Source organism: Triticum aestivum, chromosome 6D (genome assembly GCF_018294505.1).
Source record: "Triticum aestivum cultivar Chinese Spring chromosome 6D, IWGSC CS RefSeq v2.1, whole genome shotgun sequence".
In the NCBI taxonomy this organism is placed as follows: Eukaryota; Viridiplantae; Streptophyta; class Magnoliopsida; order Poales; family Poaceae; genus Triticum; species Triticum aestivum.
Window position 1 is genome coordinate 289,476,254 of NC_057811.1, and position 18,338 is coordinate 289,494,591.

Here is an 18,338-nt window from a genome sequence, read left to right on the forward strand (position 1 = left end):
CTAGCGACTCGAAATAGCAGGCTTCGCACTCCGGAAATTCTATCGAAGCAAACAATAATCATATAAGCATACAAACATACAATCACTTAACATAACAACATGCTAACATAAATCACACAAAAGCAATCAAACCAAAACCAAAAAAACTCGAAGAACTCCAAGCCAACAGCTAGCAAGAAAAGAAAATATTCTACTGTAAATAAAAGTTCATCCTCTGTAGCTACAGAAACTAATCTAAAAAAATTATAACAGAGGTAAAATACAATTTTAAAATAACTAGAACAACAGAAAACAGCAGCAAGCTAAAAAAACTAGAAAAGCTTATTTTCGAGTAAAACTATTTTTAATAAAGACTAAAAATACCGAAATAAATTCCTACTGCTAGGCAACGTCAAAACAAAGCAGTGACAAAAAGAATCACTAACAAAATTAATCCTAGCTCAATTTATAGCAGAAATACTATTCTGACTAAAACTAATATAAACAATTTTTTTAAAACTAAAACATGGCCGGATCTATTTTCTACAGAAACTATAGGAAATTTGTAAACTAACAAAAAAGAATCAACTAAAAATAATAAATAACCTAAAAGATATAGATTTTTCAAGATTGGAACTATTCTGTTTTAAAACAGAAACGAAAATAAAACTAACACGCTAACGGGCCGAAACAGTGAGCGTTCTAAAACTAAACAGCGCCTAAGCGTTTAATAAACCAATGCGTCCACGGGCTAACAGAGATAAACCAATCGGGCCGGTCTAACTAAACCGCAACTTAAAATAAACCATTCTAAACCAAAACTAAAACCGGTCTACTAAAGAAAAACCAAACTCTTCGCGTGATCTAATCTAGGCCCTAGATTGGAAATCGGACAGTGGTGGGGAGTCCGGTGGCTTACAGCGGCGGTCGACGGCGAGGTGGGCCCGGGCATTGGTGGCGGGGGTGCTCCGGTGGTCCGGGGGGGCGGCGAAGTCGTCGGGCGGGTGCGGCAGTTCGAGGGGAGGTCGGGGATGGAGTCAGTGGAGCTCGGGGGCGACTGTGGTGATCGGGGCAACGGCGGCGGCTCCCTGGTGAGCTGCAGCTCCGGCGAGCGGCGGTCAAGCTCGGGGGCGACGGCTCCGGCGGTTCCTGGGCGACGAGAGGATGTCAGGGAGGTGCGAGATGAAGTGGCGGTGCGGGTGGAGTAGCTTGGATGGGCAGGGGGTGCTCACCGGTGGCAGAAACGGCGGCGAACCAAGGCGGCGGCGGCGAGATGCGTTCGGCGAGGGCGCGAGCTACGGGTGGAGTTGAGCTTAGGGTTTTAGGGGGGTCGAGAGAGGAGGGAGCTGGGTTTATATAGGGCATCAACTTGGGCAAGGGGGCGTCTCGGGATCACGATCCCGAGAGGATCGGAACCGCGGCGGCGTCGGGCGTGCTTCGGGCGGTGTTTGCGTGCGTGAGAGGAAAGAGAAGGGGTGGGGCAATAGTTGGCGAGACGACAACGATGCTACGATGGAGATCAAGGTGTCTCGTCGGTGACGATGGTGATCATGACGGTGCTTCGGAGATGGAGATCACAAGCAGAAGATAATGATGGCCATATCATATCACTTATATTGATTGCATGTTATGTTTATCTTTTATGCATCTTATTTTGCTTTGATTGACGGTAGCATTATAAGATGATCTCTCACTAAATTTCAAGATAAAAGTGTTCTCCCTGAGTATGCACCGTTGCCAAAGTTCGTCGTGCCCAGACACCACGTGATGATCGGGTGTGATAAGCTCTACGTCCATCTACAACGGGTGCAAGCCAGTTTTGCACACGCAAAATACTCAGGTTAAACTTGACGAGCCTAGCATATGCAGATATGGCCTCGGAACACTGAGACTGAAAGGTCGAGCGTGAATCATATAGTTGATATGATCAACATAGTGATGTTCACCATTGAAAACTACTCCATTTCACGTGATGATCAGTTATGGTTTAGTTGATTTGGATCACGTGATCACTTAGATGATTAGAGCGATATCTATCTAAGTGGGAGTTCTTAAGTAATATGATTAATTGAACTTAAATTTATCATGAACTTAGTACCTGATAGTATTTGCATAACTATGTTGTAGATCAATAGCTCGCGTTGTTGCTCCCTGTTTATATTTTGATATGTTCCTAGAGAAAACTAGGTTGAAAGATGTTAGTAGCAATGATGCGGATTGGATCCATGATCTGAGGATTATCCTCATTGCTGCACAGAAGAATTATGTCCTTGATGCACCGCTAAGTGATAGACCTATTGCAGGAGCAGATGCAGACGTTATGAACGTTTGACAAAGCTCGGTATGATAACTACTTGATAGTTTAGTGCACCATGCTTTACGGCTTAGAACCGGGACTTCAAAAAAATGTTTTGAACGCCACGGAGCATATAAGATGTTCCAAGAGTTGAAATTGGTATTTCATACTCATGCCCGTGTCGAGAGGTATGAGACCTCTGACAGTACTTTGCCTACAAGATGGAGGAGAATTGCTCAGCTAGTGAGCATGTGCTCAGAATGTCTGAGTACTACAATCACTTGAATCAAGTGGGAGTTAATCTTCCAGATAAGATAGTGATTGACAGAGTTCTCTAGTCACTATCACCAAGTTACTAGAACTTCGTGATGAACTATAATATGCAAGGGATAAACGGAAACGATTCCCAAGCTCTTCGTGATGCTGAAATCGATGAAGGTCGAAATCAAGAAAAGCATCAAGTGTTGATGGTTGACAAGACCACTCGTTTCAAGAAAAGGGCAAAGGGAAGAAGGGGAACTTCAAGAAGAACGACAAGCAAGTTGCTACTCAAGTGAAGAAGCCCAAGTCTGTACCTAAGCCTGAGACTAAGTGCTACTACTGCAAAGGGACTGGTCACTGGAAGCGGAACTGCCCCAAGTATTTGGCGGATAAGAAGGATGGCAAAGTGAACAAAGGTATATTTGATATACAGATTATTGATGTGTATTTTACTAGTGTTCGTAGCAACCCCTCGGTATTTGATATTGGTTCAGTTACTAAGAGTAGTAACTCGAAACAAGAATTGCAGAATGAACAGAGACTAGTTAAGGATGAAGTGACGATGTGTGTTGGAAGTGGTTCCAAGATTGATATGATCATCATCGCACGCTCCCTACACTTTCGGGATTAGTGTTGAACCTAAATAAGTGTTATTTGGTGTTTGCGTTGAGCATGAATATGATTTGATCATGTTTATTGCAATACAGATATTCATTTAAGTTAGAGAATAATTGTTGTTCTATTTACATGAATAAAACCTTCTATGGTCATACACCCAATGAAAATGGTTTGTTGGATCTCGATCGTAGTGATACACATATTCATAATATTGAAGCCAAAAGATGCAAAGTTAATAATGATAGTGCAACTCATTTGTGGCACTGCCGTTTAGGTCATATTGGTGTAAAGCGCATGAAGAAACTCCATGCTGATGGGATTTTGGAATCACTTGATGCTTGCGAACCATGCCTTATGGGCAAGATGACTAAAGACTCCGTTCTCCGGAACAATGGAGCGAGCAACTGACTTATTGGAAATAATACATACTGATGTATGCAATCTGATGATTGTTGAGGCTCGCAGCGGGTATCATTATTTTCTGACCTTCACAGATGATTTGAGCAGATATGGGTATATCTACTTAATGAAACATAAGTCTGAAACATTTGAAAAGTTCAAAGAATTTCATAGTGAACTGGAAAATCATCATAACAAAAAAATAAAGTTTCTACGATCTGATCGTGGAGGAGAATATTTGAGTTATGAGTTTGGTCTTCATTTGAAACAATGCGGAATAGTTTCGCAACTCACGCCACCTGGAACACCACTGCGTAATGGTGTGTCCGAACATCGTAACCGTGCTTTATTAGATATGGTGCGATCTATGATGTCTCTTACCGATCTACCACTATCGTTTTGGGGTGATGCATTAGAGACAGCTGCATTCACGTTAAGTAGGGCACCATCTAAATCCGTTAAGACGACACCATATGAACTGTGGTTTGGCAAGAAACCAAAGTTGTCGTTTCTTAAAGTTTGGGGTTGCAATGCTTATGTGAAAAAAGTTTCATCCTTATAAGCTCAAACCCAAATCGGAAAAATGTGTCTTCATAGGATACCCAAAGGAGACTGTTGGGTACACCTTCTATCACAGATCCGAAGGCAAGACATTCCTTGCTAAGAATGGATCCTTTGTAGAGAACGAGTTTCTCCCGAAATAAGTGAGTGGGAGGATAGTAGAACTTGATGAGGTAACTGTATCTGCTCCCTTATTGGAAAGTAGTTCATCACAGAAATTTGTTCCTGTGACTCCTACACCAATTAGTGAGGAAGCTAATGATGATGATCATGTAACTTCAGATCAAGTTACTACCGAACCTCGTAGGTCAACCAAAGTGAGATCCGCACCAGAGTGGTACGGTAATCCTATTCTGGAGGTCATGTTACTTGACCATGACGAACCTACGAACTATGAGGAATCGATGATGAGCCCAGATTCCGCGAAATGGTTTGAGGCCATGAAATCTGAGATGGGATCCATATATGAGAACAAAGTATGGACTTTGGTTGACTTGCCCGTTGATCGGCAAGCCATAGAAAATAAATGGATCTTCAAGAGGAAGACGGACGCTGATAGTTGTGTTACTATCTACAAAGCTAGGCTTGTCGAAAAAGGTTTTTGACAAAGTTGAAGGTGTTGACTACGATGAGATTTTCTCACTCGTATCGATGCTTAAAGTCTGTCCGAATCATGTTAGCAATTGCCGCATTTTATGAAATCTAGCAAATGGATAACAAAACTGCAATCCTTAATGGATTTATTAAAGAAGAGTTGTATATGATGCAACCAAAAGGTTTTGTCAATCCTAAAGGTGCTAACAAAATATGCAAGCTCCAGCGATCCATCTATGGACTGGTGCAAGCATCTCGGAGTTGGAATATACGCTTTGATAAGTTGATCAAAGCATATAGTTTTATACAGACTTGCGGTGAAGCCTGTATTTACAAGAAAGTGAGTGGGAGCACTACAACATTTCTGATAAGTATATGTGAATGACATATTGTTGATCGGAAATAATGTAGAATTATTCTGCAAAGCATAAAGGAGTGTTTGAAAGGAGTTTTTCAAAGAAAGACCTCGGTGAAGCTGCTTACATATTGAGCATCAAGATCTATAGAGATAGATCAAGACGCTTGATAAGTTTTTTCAATGAGTACATACCTTGACAAGATTTTGAAGTAGTTCAAAATAGAACAGTCAAAGAAAGAGTTCTTGCCTGTGTTACAAGGTGTGAAATTGAGTAAGACTCAAAGCCCGACCACGACAGAAGATAGAAAGAGAATGAAAGTCATTCCCTATGCCTCAGTCATAGGTTCGATAAAGTATGCCATGCTGTGTACCAGAACTATTGTATACCCTACACTGAGTTTAGCAAGGTTGTACAATAGTGATCCAGGAGTAGATCACTGGACAGCGGTCAAAATTATCCTTAGTGGAATAAGGATATGTTTCTCGGTTATGGAGGTGACAAAAGGTTCATCGTAAAGGGTTACGTCGATGCAAGTTTTGACACTGATCCAGATGACTCTAAGTCTCAATCTGGATACATATTGAAAGAGGGAGCAATTAGCTAGAGTAGCTCCGTGCAGAGCATTGTTGACATAGAAATTTGCAAAATACATACGGATCTGAATGTGGCAGACCCGTTGACTAAACTTCTCTCACAAGCAAATCATGATCACACCTTAGTACTCTTTGGGTGTTAATCACATAGCGATGTGAACTAGATTATTGACTCTAGTAAACCCTTTGGGTGTTGGTCACATGTCGATGTGAACTATGGGTGTTAGCCACATAAAGATGTGAACTATTGATGTTAAATCACATGGCGATGTGAACTAGATTATTGACTCTAGTGCAAGTGGGAGACTGAAGGAAATATGCCCTAGAGGCAATAATAAAGTTATTATTTATTTCCTTATATCATGATAAATGTTTATTATTCATGCTAGAATTGTATTAACCGGAAACTTAGTACATGTGTGAATACATAGACAAACATAGTGTCACTAGTATGCCTCTACTTGACTAGCTCGTTAATCGAAGATGGTTAAGTTTCCTAGCCATGGACATGAGTTGTCATTTGATTAACGGGATCACATCATTAGGAGAATGATGTGATTGACTTGACCCATTCCGTTAGCTTAGCACTTGATCGTTTAGTATGTTGCTATTGCTTTCTTCATGACTTATACATGTTCCTATGACTATGAGATTATGCAACTCCCGTTTACCGGAGGAACACTTTGTGTGCTACCAAACGTCACAACGTAACTGGGTGATTATAAAGGTGCTCTACAGGTGTCTCCGAAGGTACTTGTTGGGTTGGCGTATTTCGAGATTAGGATTTGTCACTCCGATTGTCGGATAGGTATCTCTGGGCCCACTCGGTAATGCACATCACTTAAGCCTTGCAAGCATTGGAACTAATGAGTTAGTTGCGGGATGATGTATTACGGAATGAGTAAAGAGACTTGCCGGTAACGAGAATGAACTAGGTATTGAGATACCGACGATCGAATCTCGGGCAAGTAACATACCGATGACAAAGGGAACAACATATGTTGTTATGCGGTCTGACCGATAAAGATCTTCGTACAATATGTAGGAGCCAATATGGGCATCCAGGTTCCGCTATTGGTTATTGACCAGAGAGGTGTCTCGGTCATGTCTACATAGTTCTCGAACCCGTAGGGTCCGCACGCTTAACGTTCGTTGACGATATAGTACTATGAGTTATGTATGTTGGTGACCGAATGTTGTTCGGAGTTTCGGATGAGATCACGGATATGACGAGGAACTCCGGAATGGTCCGAAAGTAAAGATTGATATGTGGATAGTAGTGTTTGATCTCCGGAAGGGTTCCGGAATCCATCGGAAGGGGTTCCGAATGTTCCCCGAAATGTTTGGGCACGAGAACACTTTATCTGGGCCAAAGGGGAAAGCTCATGAGGTTTTCTGAAAGTGCAAAAGGAAGTTTTGCGGAGTCCAGGGGCCAGACGCCAAGGTCTCTGGCGTCTAGGTCCAGACGCCGGGAACCCTGGCGTCTGGCCCTGGAGTCCGAGAAGGACTCTTGCCTTTCGGGTGAAACTGACTTTGTGGAGGCTTTTACTCCAAGTTTCGACCCCAAGGCTCAACATATAAATAGAGGGGCAGGGCTAGCACCCAAGACACATCAAGAAACACCAAGCCGTGTGCCGGCTACCCCGTCCCCTTTAGTTTATCCTCCGTCATAGTTTTCGTAGTGCTTAGGTGAAGCCCTGCGGAGATTGTTCTTCACCAACACCGTCACCACGCCGTCGTGCTGCCGGGAACTCATCTACTACTTCGCCCCTCTTGCTGGATCAAGAAGGCGAGGACGTCATCGAGCTGAACGTGTGCTGAACGCGGAGGTGCCGTACGTTCGGTACTTGATCGGGACGGATCGTGAAGGTGTACGACTACATCAACCGCGTTGATAAACGCTTCCACTTATGGTCTACGAGGGTACGTAGACAACACTCACCCCTCTCGTTGCTATGCATCACCATTATCCTGCGTGTGCGTAGGAATTTTTTTGAAATTACTACGTTCCCCAACAGCTAAATGGCTTCTTCTCTCTCTTTGATCTTCAATACTATGTTCTCCTCGATCTTCTTAGTGTTCTATCCTATGTAATCTTCTTTTGTGGTGTGTTTGTTGGGATCCGATGAATTGTGGATTTATGATCAGATTATTCATTGAAACTTGAAAGTAATTGTGTCTTTTCTGAACTTTATTATGCATGATTGTTATAGCTTTGTATTTCTCTCCGATCTATCCATTTGGTTTGGCCAACTAGATTGATTTATCTTCAGGGGAAGAGGTGCTTTGTAATGGGTTCAATCTTGGGGTGCTCTATATCCCAGTGACAGAAGGGGACAAGACACGTATTTGTATTATTGCCATTAAGGGTAAAATGATTGGGTTTATTCATATTGAATGAGTTTACATTGTCTACATCATGTCATCTTGCTTAAGGCGTTACTCCATTTTTCATGAACTTAATACCATAGATGCATGCTGGATAACGATCGATTGGTGGAGTAATAGTAGTAGATGTAGGTAGGAGTCGGTCTACTTGTCTCAGACGTGATGCATATATACATGATCATTACCATGAATATGTCATAACTATGCGATTTTCTATCAATTGCCAAACAATAATTTGTTCACCCACCATATGCTATGTGTCCGAGAGAGAAGCCGTTACTGAAAACTATGGCCCCCCGGGTCTACCTTTACCATATTATAAAAACCAAAATTCATTTGCTGCACTTTATTTACTTTTATTTTACTTTGCAATTTATCCATCTACCTATACAAGATTTAATCCTTGCAAGTAACGAGTCCAAGGGGAATGACAACCCTCTTGCCTGTGTTGGGTGCAAGTATTTGCTTTTGTGTGTAGGTGCTATTCACGATGCTTTGCATGATTCTCCTATTGGTTTGATAAACCTTGGTTCTCACTGAGGGAAACACTTATCTCTACTGTACTTCATCTCCTCTCCTCTCCGAGGAAAACCCTAACGCGGCTCACAAGTAGCAGCAGTGAGGCCAACAACGGTCATGTCTGCTTTAGTACCAACTACCACTACCAAAGTGGTTGTAGGGACAACAACATCATGTCAGCATTCGCAGGCACAAGAACTTGAACAGTAGCAGCCTGGGTCATAGGTATTATCAGGGTTGCAGTAGGGATAGTAGCCACGACCAAACCATAGGATGGAACCGGCCCGAAACTAGGAGGATAGTCTTGTCCGGCCACCATGTCTACAACAAGTTGAACCGAGTCTAAGGGGGACCCATCTCCGTCTAGACCAAGTTTTAGGGGTTCTCGTGGACTTGCTTTTCCCTGGTCCCAACTTAATAGCATTCACCACGTCAATCGCTGAGTACACGAGAGGGTTCGCCAACACCACCTCCTGGATTTCATCGTACCTCTTTATAGCAAGTCTTGTCGATGTTGTTTTGCGTCCCACGAGCCATTTGACTCGAAGTGAAGGAATCGGCAAGCACTGTCGGCATCAGAAGCCACATAGCTATCTTTATCGTTATTATGTGTAAAAGAAGATGCACCATTGCTCCCGAGGACCTCATCTCTTGGAGATCTACGGGCAGCTTACAGTTGTGCTGGCTATGACCCAAGTGAACACAGAAACTACAAAAGCGAGGCACCCTCTCGTATTTGACATCTAAGAAGAGTACTTCATTTTCAGCAAAGTCATGGGATTCTAGGATATTACAGAGGGGTTTATCAACATCATGGCTGATTCGGATCCTAAGAAAGTCACCCCAAAATTTACCTTCTCCATTCGTGTGCACCTATAGGACTTCTTGAAGCTTTCCTCTAATCTCCTGGACCACCGGCCACGAGAGCGTGATCAACATGTGAGTGATCTCCATGTCGCCTGGACTAGCGCTCCCGTCCACCCCGGTCATCAGGAAGGCATCTCCGCGATGTGTCCATGGGCCATTTTGAGGATGAATTTGAGGTCCCCTCTGCGCTCGAACTCGAGGAAAAAGCAGTTGTTCTTGAGAGGTGTGTGGTTGAGATGCCCCCTCAGTCCCCACCTGCTCTTGAGCTCCATGAACAACCCTTCGATGCTAAAGATTTGCACCGAGAAGAACAACCCGACCGCTACACCTGGTGCGCATGGCAGCCCTATCCTCGGTTAGGTTCATTTGAATCGCATTTGGCGCATGCGTCTCTAAGCTGGTGGAGGGCGCGCCGGGTGGGGTCCCGGGGCCGCGGGCGGAGGAGGGAGGCGCCCACAACGGCCCAGGATGGACGGGGGCAGGGCTGGCCGGAGCAGCGTGGGTAGGCCGTCGGGGAGGATCGGGTCCGGCATCGCCGGACCAACAGGAAGCTGCCGCCGCGGGGGCGGGGGCATGGCGCGGGGTGGAGGGGTGGTGGCGTTAGCAGCAGCCGAGGATGGACAGGGGACGGGGCGGGCCGGAGCCGCGCAGGCAGGCCGTCGGGAGGACCGGATCCGGCGTCGCCGGACCAACAGGAGGCTGCCGCCGCGTGGGTAGGGACGAGGGGCGTGGTGGAGGGGTGGGGGTTGCCCGGGGGCGTGAGGAGGTGGATCCACCCAGCCGCCACCTTCCTGGGGTCCGACACGGCTTCGCTGACCGGCCCTCCGGTAGCGGCGATGCGGCGAGGGCGGCGATGAGGGGATCATCCAACAAACATCTAAACGCGTGATCTTTGTACATCCATCTATCTATCTATGGTTTTGCTATGTCTCCGTCAACAAAGAATTGTTATTTCTCAATCCATGTTAAACATGATAAAGCCTACAGTTGTTAAAGGAAACTTCTGCAGACTATTGCCTAGTTGAACCGCTCGGTAAGTGATTGCCCGTATCAAGAAGAGATGTTAACATACTTTTGACGATTCGCTAGTCTATTTTTTTCTATTTTTCCCTGGCGTGACATTTTGGGATGTTTTTGTTTAGGTGATACACCGAATTTACAAAGCTTGGATGCACACAATGCTTTCGTCCAAACTTGTTTATTTGTTGCTTGATGTAAGCTAGTCAGCAACCGAACAGTAGTAGATGGATCACGGATACAGCTTCACCACACGAATGCATGGCTCACGAGTTCCGGCGCATCGATTGATCGATCCCCATCGCATGATGCATGCACATCGATCGATCGATCACCATCGCGCGATGCAAAGGAAAATGTAGTCTGATCGAACCTCTTCCTTTCGCTGCCATCGCATTTTCTCAAACTCAGAGATGAACATTAATTACATGTACCGTACTAGTATTTGGATATTTATTAGTCTCATGTACATATAAATAAGGGCATCTTTAAGGCAGACCGCAAACCTCCCGCAACCGTCAGGACCGGGCAGTCCGGATCCCGGAAGCCAGCCAACGCCGACCTGTATCAATCCGTAAAGCAGTCCGGACATGATTTCTCCCGCAAACCGATGATAAAAGTGAGGGAGCTTTGCGGGACTCCGGACCGCTCCCATGCCCGCTTATGACTGCCATGGCCCACCAAAAAAACCCTCCCACCCTCCTGCGCGCGCTCCCGCCCGGCGCCAGCTGCCCGCATTCATGCCGGTGTAGAGCGCGCCGCTCCGCATTGAAGACGGCTCAGGGCGAACGCGACCTCTCATTGCCTCCGCCATTGAAGCGGCGCGCCGGCCGAGGGCGCCGGCCACTGCACGCCCGGCTGAACACGCCTCCTCGTCGCATTCATATATCGCCATTAACCCCGCTTGGAAGCCGAGAAATTTACTTCGGTCACATGTCCGTTCATGAGCGGGACGGCATTAAACGCAACGCCGGCCGAGCTCCTACCGTCCGTCCTCTATATAAACGAGGGCAGACGCCGGGCAAGAACCACACCCGTCCGCCGCTCCCCCAATCTCCTCCTCCACCACTCTTTCGATGGCTTCCGAAGAGCAGTTTTCCGGCATACAAGCTGGCTGGGTGGCCCATCGAACCGGCTTGTATGCCCTGACAAGGGGGAGCGGGGGCAATTCAATGCCTACTTTGTGGCTTGCGCACTAAGTGCTACGGAAACTGGTTATGTTATTGGTCAAATATGTTTAATTTGCTTTTTCTTAGTGTTCGCCGATGTTATTTAGTTAGCAAATACACCAACAAGACTAAGATGTTATTGCCTCATTTTCAAATTGTCTCAGCTTTGATGCAGAATAAGTTAGTTTGCATCCGAGGTTTTCTTACGGCGTTTCATTAAGAACTATGTTTGCTATACAAATAGTCACGTTCAAATTGATCCACTTTGTAAAATTTGGCGCAAAAAAGAAAAACAAGTCATAAGACTACACAATTACATTTTTATGTATATTCTATGATATACTCTTAACGTTCGTAATTTTATGCGTCATATAAATATTTTTTTTACCACCTATATATATTTTCTTACATTCTTGTTTGACTTCCAACGTAATAAAAAAACTAAATGATGTTAAATAAATAGAGGGAGTGAAGGATTATAATTCTTCACCCCGAGCGATGAAAAGTCAGTATATCGAAATCAAATCGAATTCCAAATCAATACAATATTCGCCAAACTCATGTATAACAACATATTTAACGAGAAACGGTATTTACCGAACCAAATTGACGGAATGCACAACGCTGCATGTGGACGCGATAATTGGTGAAAAGCAAGGAGCACACAGACGCGGAGAGAGGAGCAGAGAAATATAAAGTAGAGGCAATATATGTAGCAGTAATTATACACTCGTCTCGTACGTCTTGATCACATTGCCTGCATGGTTGAAACCGAACCTTCAGAGATCTGTATCACATTCCTTTATGTTTACTTCTGTTCAAAGCAGGGCATGGTGAGCTTTCCATCATTCTTGCGCTGTTCCATCCAAAAAATCAGGAGAGAAAAAAAAACTTAGTTAAATTAAATTTGGTGATAAATCAGTTTGTTTGGGTGGTCAGACGAGATGGACTGAAAGTTGATGCGTAGTACCAGCCACGGTGGTGCAATGGACGTGCTGCTGCTCCCTCCTCCTGAAGCTCACCATGAGGCCGTTCTTCATGTACAGCGTGGTGTTGAGCTTGGGCTTCACCGCCTGCCCGGGCGCCACCTCCACCGCGAACGTCTCCAGCACCGCCGCCGCCAGAGTCTTCATCTGCGTGTACGCGAACCGCTTGCCGACGCACAGCCTCGGCCCGGCGTTGAACACCACGTACTTGAACGGGCTCTCGGCGCCGCCAGCAAAGTCCCCGCCCTTCATCCACCGCTCCGGGCGGAACTCCAGGCAGTCCTCCCCCCACGCCGCCGGGTCCCGTCCGATCGCGTACGTGTTGTAGATCACCCGCTGGCGCGCGCGGATCGCCGTGCCGTCCGGGAGCACGTCGTCCTGGAGCGCCTCCTTGAAGTCCACGGGCACCGGCGGGTAGAGGCGCATCGACTCCGTCAGCGCCGCGTGGAGGTAGTCCATCTTCCCGACGTCTCCGTGGGCGGCCCGCACGTCGTCAAGGACGCGTGCCTCGGCGTCGGGGTGGGACGCCAGGAGCCAGAAGAACCAGACGAGCGCGACGGAGCTCGTGTCGCGCCCGGCGAGGATGAAGCTGATGCAGAAGTCGCGGAGGAACTCGTCCGAGTGGCCCGTCGAGGAGGACATGAGGCGGGACAGGAGGTCGCAGCGGCCTTGCAGGCTGCCGAGCTTGCGCAGCTCGGTGCGGCGCTCGGAGACGGTACGCTCGGCGAACTCCCGCACGGAGCGCGCGGCCTCCGCGAGGCGTCGCTCGCCGCCGACGCAGAGGAGCCGCTTGGCCTTCCAGACGAAGGGCGGCGTGACGAACCGGGCGAGGGAGAGCTCCGTGGCGCGCTCGAAGGCGCGCGCGAACGGCACGTCGGGGAGGCCGTCCGCGAGGCACCCGGCGTCCACCCCGAACGCCGCGGCGCAGATGTTGTCGAACGTGAACCGGAGGAGGACCTCCTGGAGGTCCACGGTCACGCCACCCTGGCTCTGCTGCTGCTGCAGCAGCGGGATCAGCCGGCCGTGCACCAGCTGCTCGATGGTCCTGGCCGAGAACTCGAGGAACTGCGCCGAGTGCATCTCAGCTGTGGCGGCGCGGCGCTGCGCGCGCCACGCCTCGCCGTCGGCGTTGAAGATGCCGTCGCCGAGCAGCTCCACGAATCGCTCGCGGTAGTAGGGCCCTTTGGGGTAGTTGGAGAAGTTGGTCTTAAGCACGTGCTCGACGTTGGCCGGCACGGACGTGATGACGCCCGAAGAGCCCCCGCCCCACATGCCGCGGTACGGGAACGTGCCCCCGGAGCGAGCTAGCGCGGCGGCGCCCCAGTCGTAGATGTTGTCGAGGTGCGCGAAGAGGGTGGGGATGATGCCGAACACCGGCCACAGCATGGGTCCGCCCCGCGACTTGAGGCGGGTCGTGGCGGCGTTGCACGCGAAGAGCACCGCGGCGGCCAGGGCCAGGTCGGACGCCCGCACGTACTCCTGCATGGCGCGCACCGCAGCGTTCACGAACGCCCTACCCGCCATCGCCGGCCAACCGCGTGTGAGTGAGAGTACGGTGACGACGAAGATGTGTTAGGTATACGCTGCTAGAGAAGCAGCACGTACTGCGTGTAGTGAACTACTGAAGTGTGCGATCGAGCTTGCACCGGCTTAGGTGTGGGCGTGCTTCATGGTGTACATTCCAGATAAGTTTTGAATCGTGTTTGTGACCGCCCGTATTTATAGGGAAGTGCATGACGCTCGGGTGAACATCATGTGATACCACACTTGTATGCTCCCGTGATACTAATTTGAAAAAATTAAATTTAAATGTTTCAAAAAAAATTGAAGACAATTACGGATGTTCACAACGTACATGTCTACAATCCCTAAAAAAATTAGATGCAAAATTCAAAGTACACGTAGAGAAATATAAAAGATAAATTCAACATAATAGTGTCAATAAAGACAAAAGCATGAACAGTGTCAAAACCTACGCCCGCCAAGAATAAGTGTTATTGCTCCGCTGCATATTCAAGATGTTTGGAACCGCAATGGGTTTTGCTCGCACTGCCACACATTGTAGATGGATCCGTATTTCCGTCACAACCGTTAGTCGTCAGCTATGGGAAGAATTGGTGTCGCTCCACTGAGCAAAGTGTCGGAGCTACTTGATGACTACACGGGTGACTCGGATGTGCTAGTTATTCGTGAAATTTTTCTTCAACCGGACAAAGCGATTCTCAATATCCACTTGAATCTGACTAGAGGAAGGGACGACAACAGAAACTGCATCGGCTAATAAGCAATTTGGAATGTGTTGGAAATAGGCCCTAGACGCAATAATAAAATAATTATTGTCATATTTCCCGTTCATGATAAATATTTATTATTCATACTATAATTGTATTGACCGGAAACTTAAATATATGTGTGAATACATTGACAACACCATGTCCCTAGTAAGCTTCTATTGAACTAGGTCGTTGATCAAAGATGATTAAGGTTTCCCAACCATAGACATGAGTTGTCATTTGATAACGGGATCACATCATTAGGAGAATGATGTGATGGACAGACCCAACCGTAAGATTAGCATCATAACGTTTAGTTATTTGCTACAACTTTCTTCATGTCAAGTATGAGTTCCTTAGACCATGAGATCATGTCACTCCCGGATATCGGAGGAATGCCTTGTTTGCTATCAAATGACACTTCATAACTGGGTGATCATAAAGGTGCTCTACATGTATTTCCGAAGGTGTTTGTTGTGTTGCATGGATCGAGACTGAGATTTGCCACTCCGTATGACGGAGAGATATCTCTGGGCCCTCTCGGTAATACAACATCGTAAAGAGCTTGCAAGCAATGTGGCTAATTAGTTAGTCACGAGATCTTGTATTACGAAACGAGTAAAGAGACTTGCTGGTAACGAGATTGAACTAGGTATGGAGATACCAACAATCGAATCTCGGGCAAGTAACATATTGCTGGACAAAGGGAATTGCATACGGGATTAACCAAATCCTCAACATAGTGGTTCAACTGATAAAAGATCTTCTTGGAATATGTGGGAACCAATATGGGCATCCAGGTCCCGCTATTGGTTATTGACCGGAGAGGTGTCTCGGTCATGTCTACATGATTCTCGAACCCATAGGATTCGTAGGCTTAACGTTCGGTGACGCTAGAGTAGTATTGGGATATGTATGTTGGTGATCGAATGTTGCTCGGAGTCCCAGATGAGATCCAGGACGTCACGAGGAGCTTCGGAATGGCCCAGAGGTAAAGATTTATATATAGGAAGTCCTGTTTTGTTTGCTGGAAAAGTTTCGGGCATTATCGGTATTGTACCGGGAGTGCCGAAAGGGGTCCGGGGGTCCACCTGCCCCCTAGGCCCACATGAGCTATAGGGGAACGCCCTAGCCTACATGGGCCAGTGGCACTAGCCCCAAGAGGCCCATGCACCAAGGAGAGGTGGAGGAGGAAGAGTCCTAAGGGGGGAAGGCACCCCCTAGGTGCCTTCGGGAGGGATGACTCCTCCCTTGGCTGCCTCCCCTCCTTGGAGGAGGGGCTAGGGCTGCGACCCAGCCCTCCCCCTTGCCTCCTATATATAACGGGGGAGATGGAGGGGCTGCACACACCAACTCCCGCGCCCCGGTGGCAGCCCTACCTCTCCCATAACTCAGTTTTCTCCTCAGATTGGGTTCAGGGGCGTTTGGCGAAGCCCTGCTGGCACTACACCACCACCATCTCCACCATGTCGTCGTGCTGGTTGAGATCCCATCTACTTATCCACCCTTGCTTGCTGGATCAACAGGAAGGAGACGTCATCGAGCCGCACGTGTGCTGAACGCGGAGGTGCCGTCCGTTCGGTACTTCATCGATTGGATCGTGAAGAGTACGACTACATCAACCGCGTAATATACGCTTCCGCTTAACGGTCTATGACGGTACGTGGACACACTCTCCCCTTTGTTTCTATTCTCTTGGATGATTCGTAGGATTTTTTTTATTTTCATGCAACGTTCCCCATCAGTGGCATCATGAGCTAGGTCTATGCGTAGATGTATAAGCACGAGTAGAACACAAAGAATTTTTGGGTGTTGATGTTTAGATTGCTTACCTCCCTTATCTTATTTGGATTCGACGGTATTGTGGGATGAAGCGGCTCGGACCAACCTTACATGCCCTCGCATGTGAGACCGGTTCAACCGACTAACATGCAACTTGTATTGCATAAGGTGGCTGGCGGGTGTCTGTGTCTCCTACTTTAGTTGAATCTGATTTTACAAAGGCGGTCCTTGTGGAAGCTTAAAAGGCAACTTGATTATCACCATTGTGGCTTTGCGTAGGTAAGAATGGTTCTTGCTAGTTGCCTATAGAAGCCACGTAAAATTTGCAACAACAAAGTAGAGGACGTCTAACTTGTTTTTGTAGGGCATGTTGTGATGTGGTATGGCCAAAACGTTATGTGATATATGTTGATGTATGAGATGATCATGTTTTGTAATAGGTTCACGACTTGCATGTCGATGAGTACGGCAACCGGTAGGAGCCATAGGGTTGTCTTTAATTTATTGTATGGCATGTGTGTCAACTAATAATGCCATGTAATTGCTTTACTTTATCGCTATGCGTTAGCAATAGTTGGCGAGACGACCACCTGACGACACGATGATGGAGATCATGGTGTCATGCCAGCGATGATGGAGATCATGCCGGCGCTTTGGAGATGGTGATCAAAAGAACAAGATGATAATGGCCATATCATGTCACATATTTTGATTGCATGTGATGTTTATCTTTTTATGCATCTTATTTTGCTTAGGACGAAGGTAGCATTATAAGATGATCCCTTCACTAAATTTCAAGATAAAAGTGTTCTCCCTAAGTATGCACCGTTGTGAAAGTTCGTCGTTTCGAAGAACCTCATGATGATCGAGTGTGATAGACTATATGTTCGCATACAACAGGTGTAAGCCAGTTTTACACACGCGAGATACTTAGGATAAACTTGACGAGCCTAGCATGTACAGACATGGCCTCAGAACACAGAGGACCGAAAGGTCAAACATGAGTCATATAGTATATATGATCAACGCACTACTATGGAAAAGCCTAGCAGTAGCGCGGGTCTAAGGGCTATCAGTAGCGCGGGGCACCGCCCTACCAATACGGCGCTACTGCTAAACTACAGCTAACGTTTAGCAGTAGCACATTTGGAAACGCGCTACTGCTATACCTACTTAGCAGTAGCGCTTTCCATACCAGCGCTACTGCTAAGTGCTTTAGCAGTAGCATTTTCCTGTCCAGCGCTAAAGAGCGCTACTACTATATTTTCTCATATCTTTTTTTGCTACGTATTTGCGATGTTTTTGTATAGGTTTCATACATTATTCTAATATCATAAACATGCAATATGCTCATCATATCATAAACATGCAATATGCTCATCATATCATACACATAATAGTATCATCATATCATCCAACACAAATCATGTCGTCACATCATAATCACGATATAGCTATACAAGTTACATGACATGTCTCATCATACATAATGTAGTACTTCTTGAGGCGTCAGTTCGTATCCCTCTCTCGCACTAGCATGAACCTAAACTAACTACTGGTTGTCGCTCGGGAACCGTTACACCTGGGCCTGACACTCCGGCCACTCGTCGTATACTCCTGGCGTAGCACTTCTTCGCCATCGATGATCTATGCACCTGCATCGTCACATGAGTCGAT

General features: G+C 46.7%; 1 protein-coding gene across 1 annotated transcript; it reads right to left on the reverse strand.

Annotated features, from left to right (window-relative positions):
- Positions 1–12,132: 12,132 nt before the first annotated feature.
- Positions 12,133–14,300, reverse strand: LOC123144701 (cytochrome P450 86B1). Its single transcript, XM_044563913.1, has 2 exons — positions 12,591–14,300; positions 12,133–12,476 (listed from the first exon to the last, which is right to left on the reverse strand). The coding sequence occupies exons 1-2, from the start codon at positions 14,128–14,130 to the stop codon at positions 12,466–12,468; spliced, it is 1,551 nt and encodes a 516-aa protein (XP_044419848.1). The 5' UTR covers positions 14,131–14,300; the 3' UTR covers positions 12,133–12,465.
- Between the last annotated feature and the right edge of the window lie 4,038 nt (positions 14,301–18,338).

Excerpts from the sequence above, each read along its gene's own strand:
- LOC123144701 (XM_044563913.1), bottom strand. The coding sequence starts at position 14,130 with ATGGCGGGTAGGGCGTTCGTGAACGCTGCGGTGCGCGCCATGCAGGAG.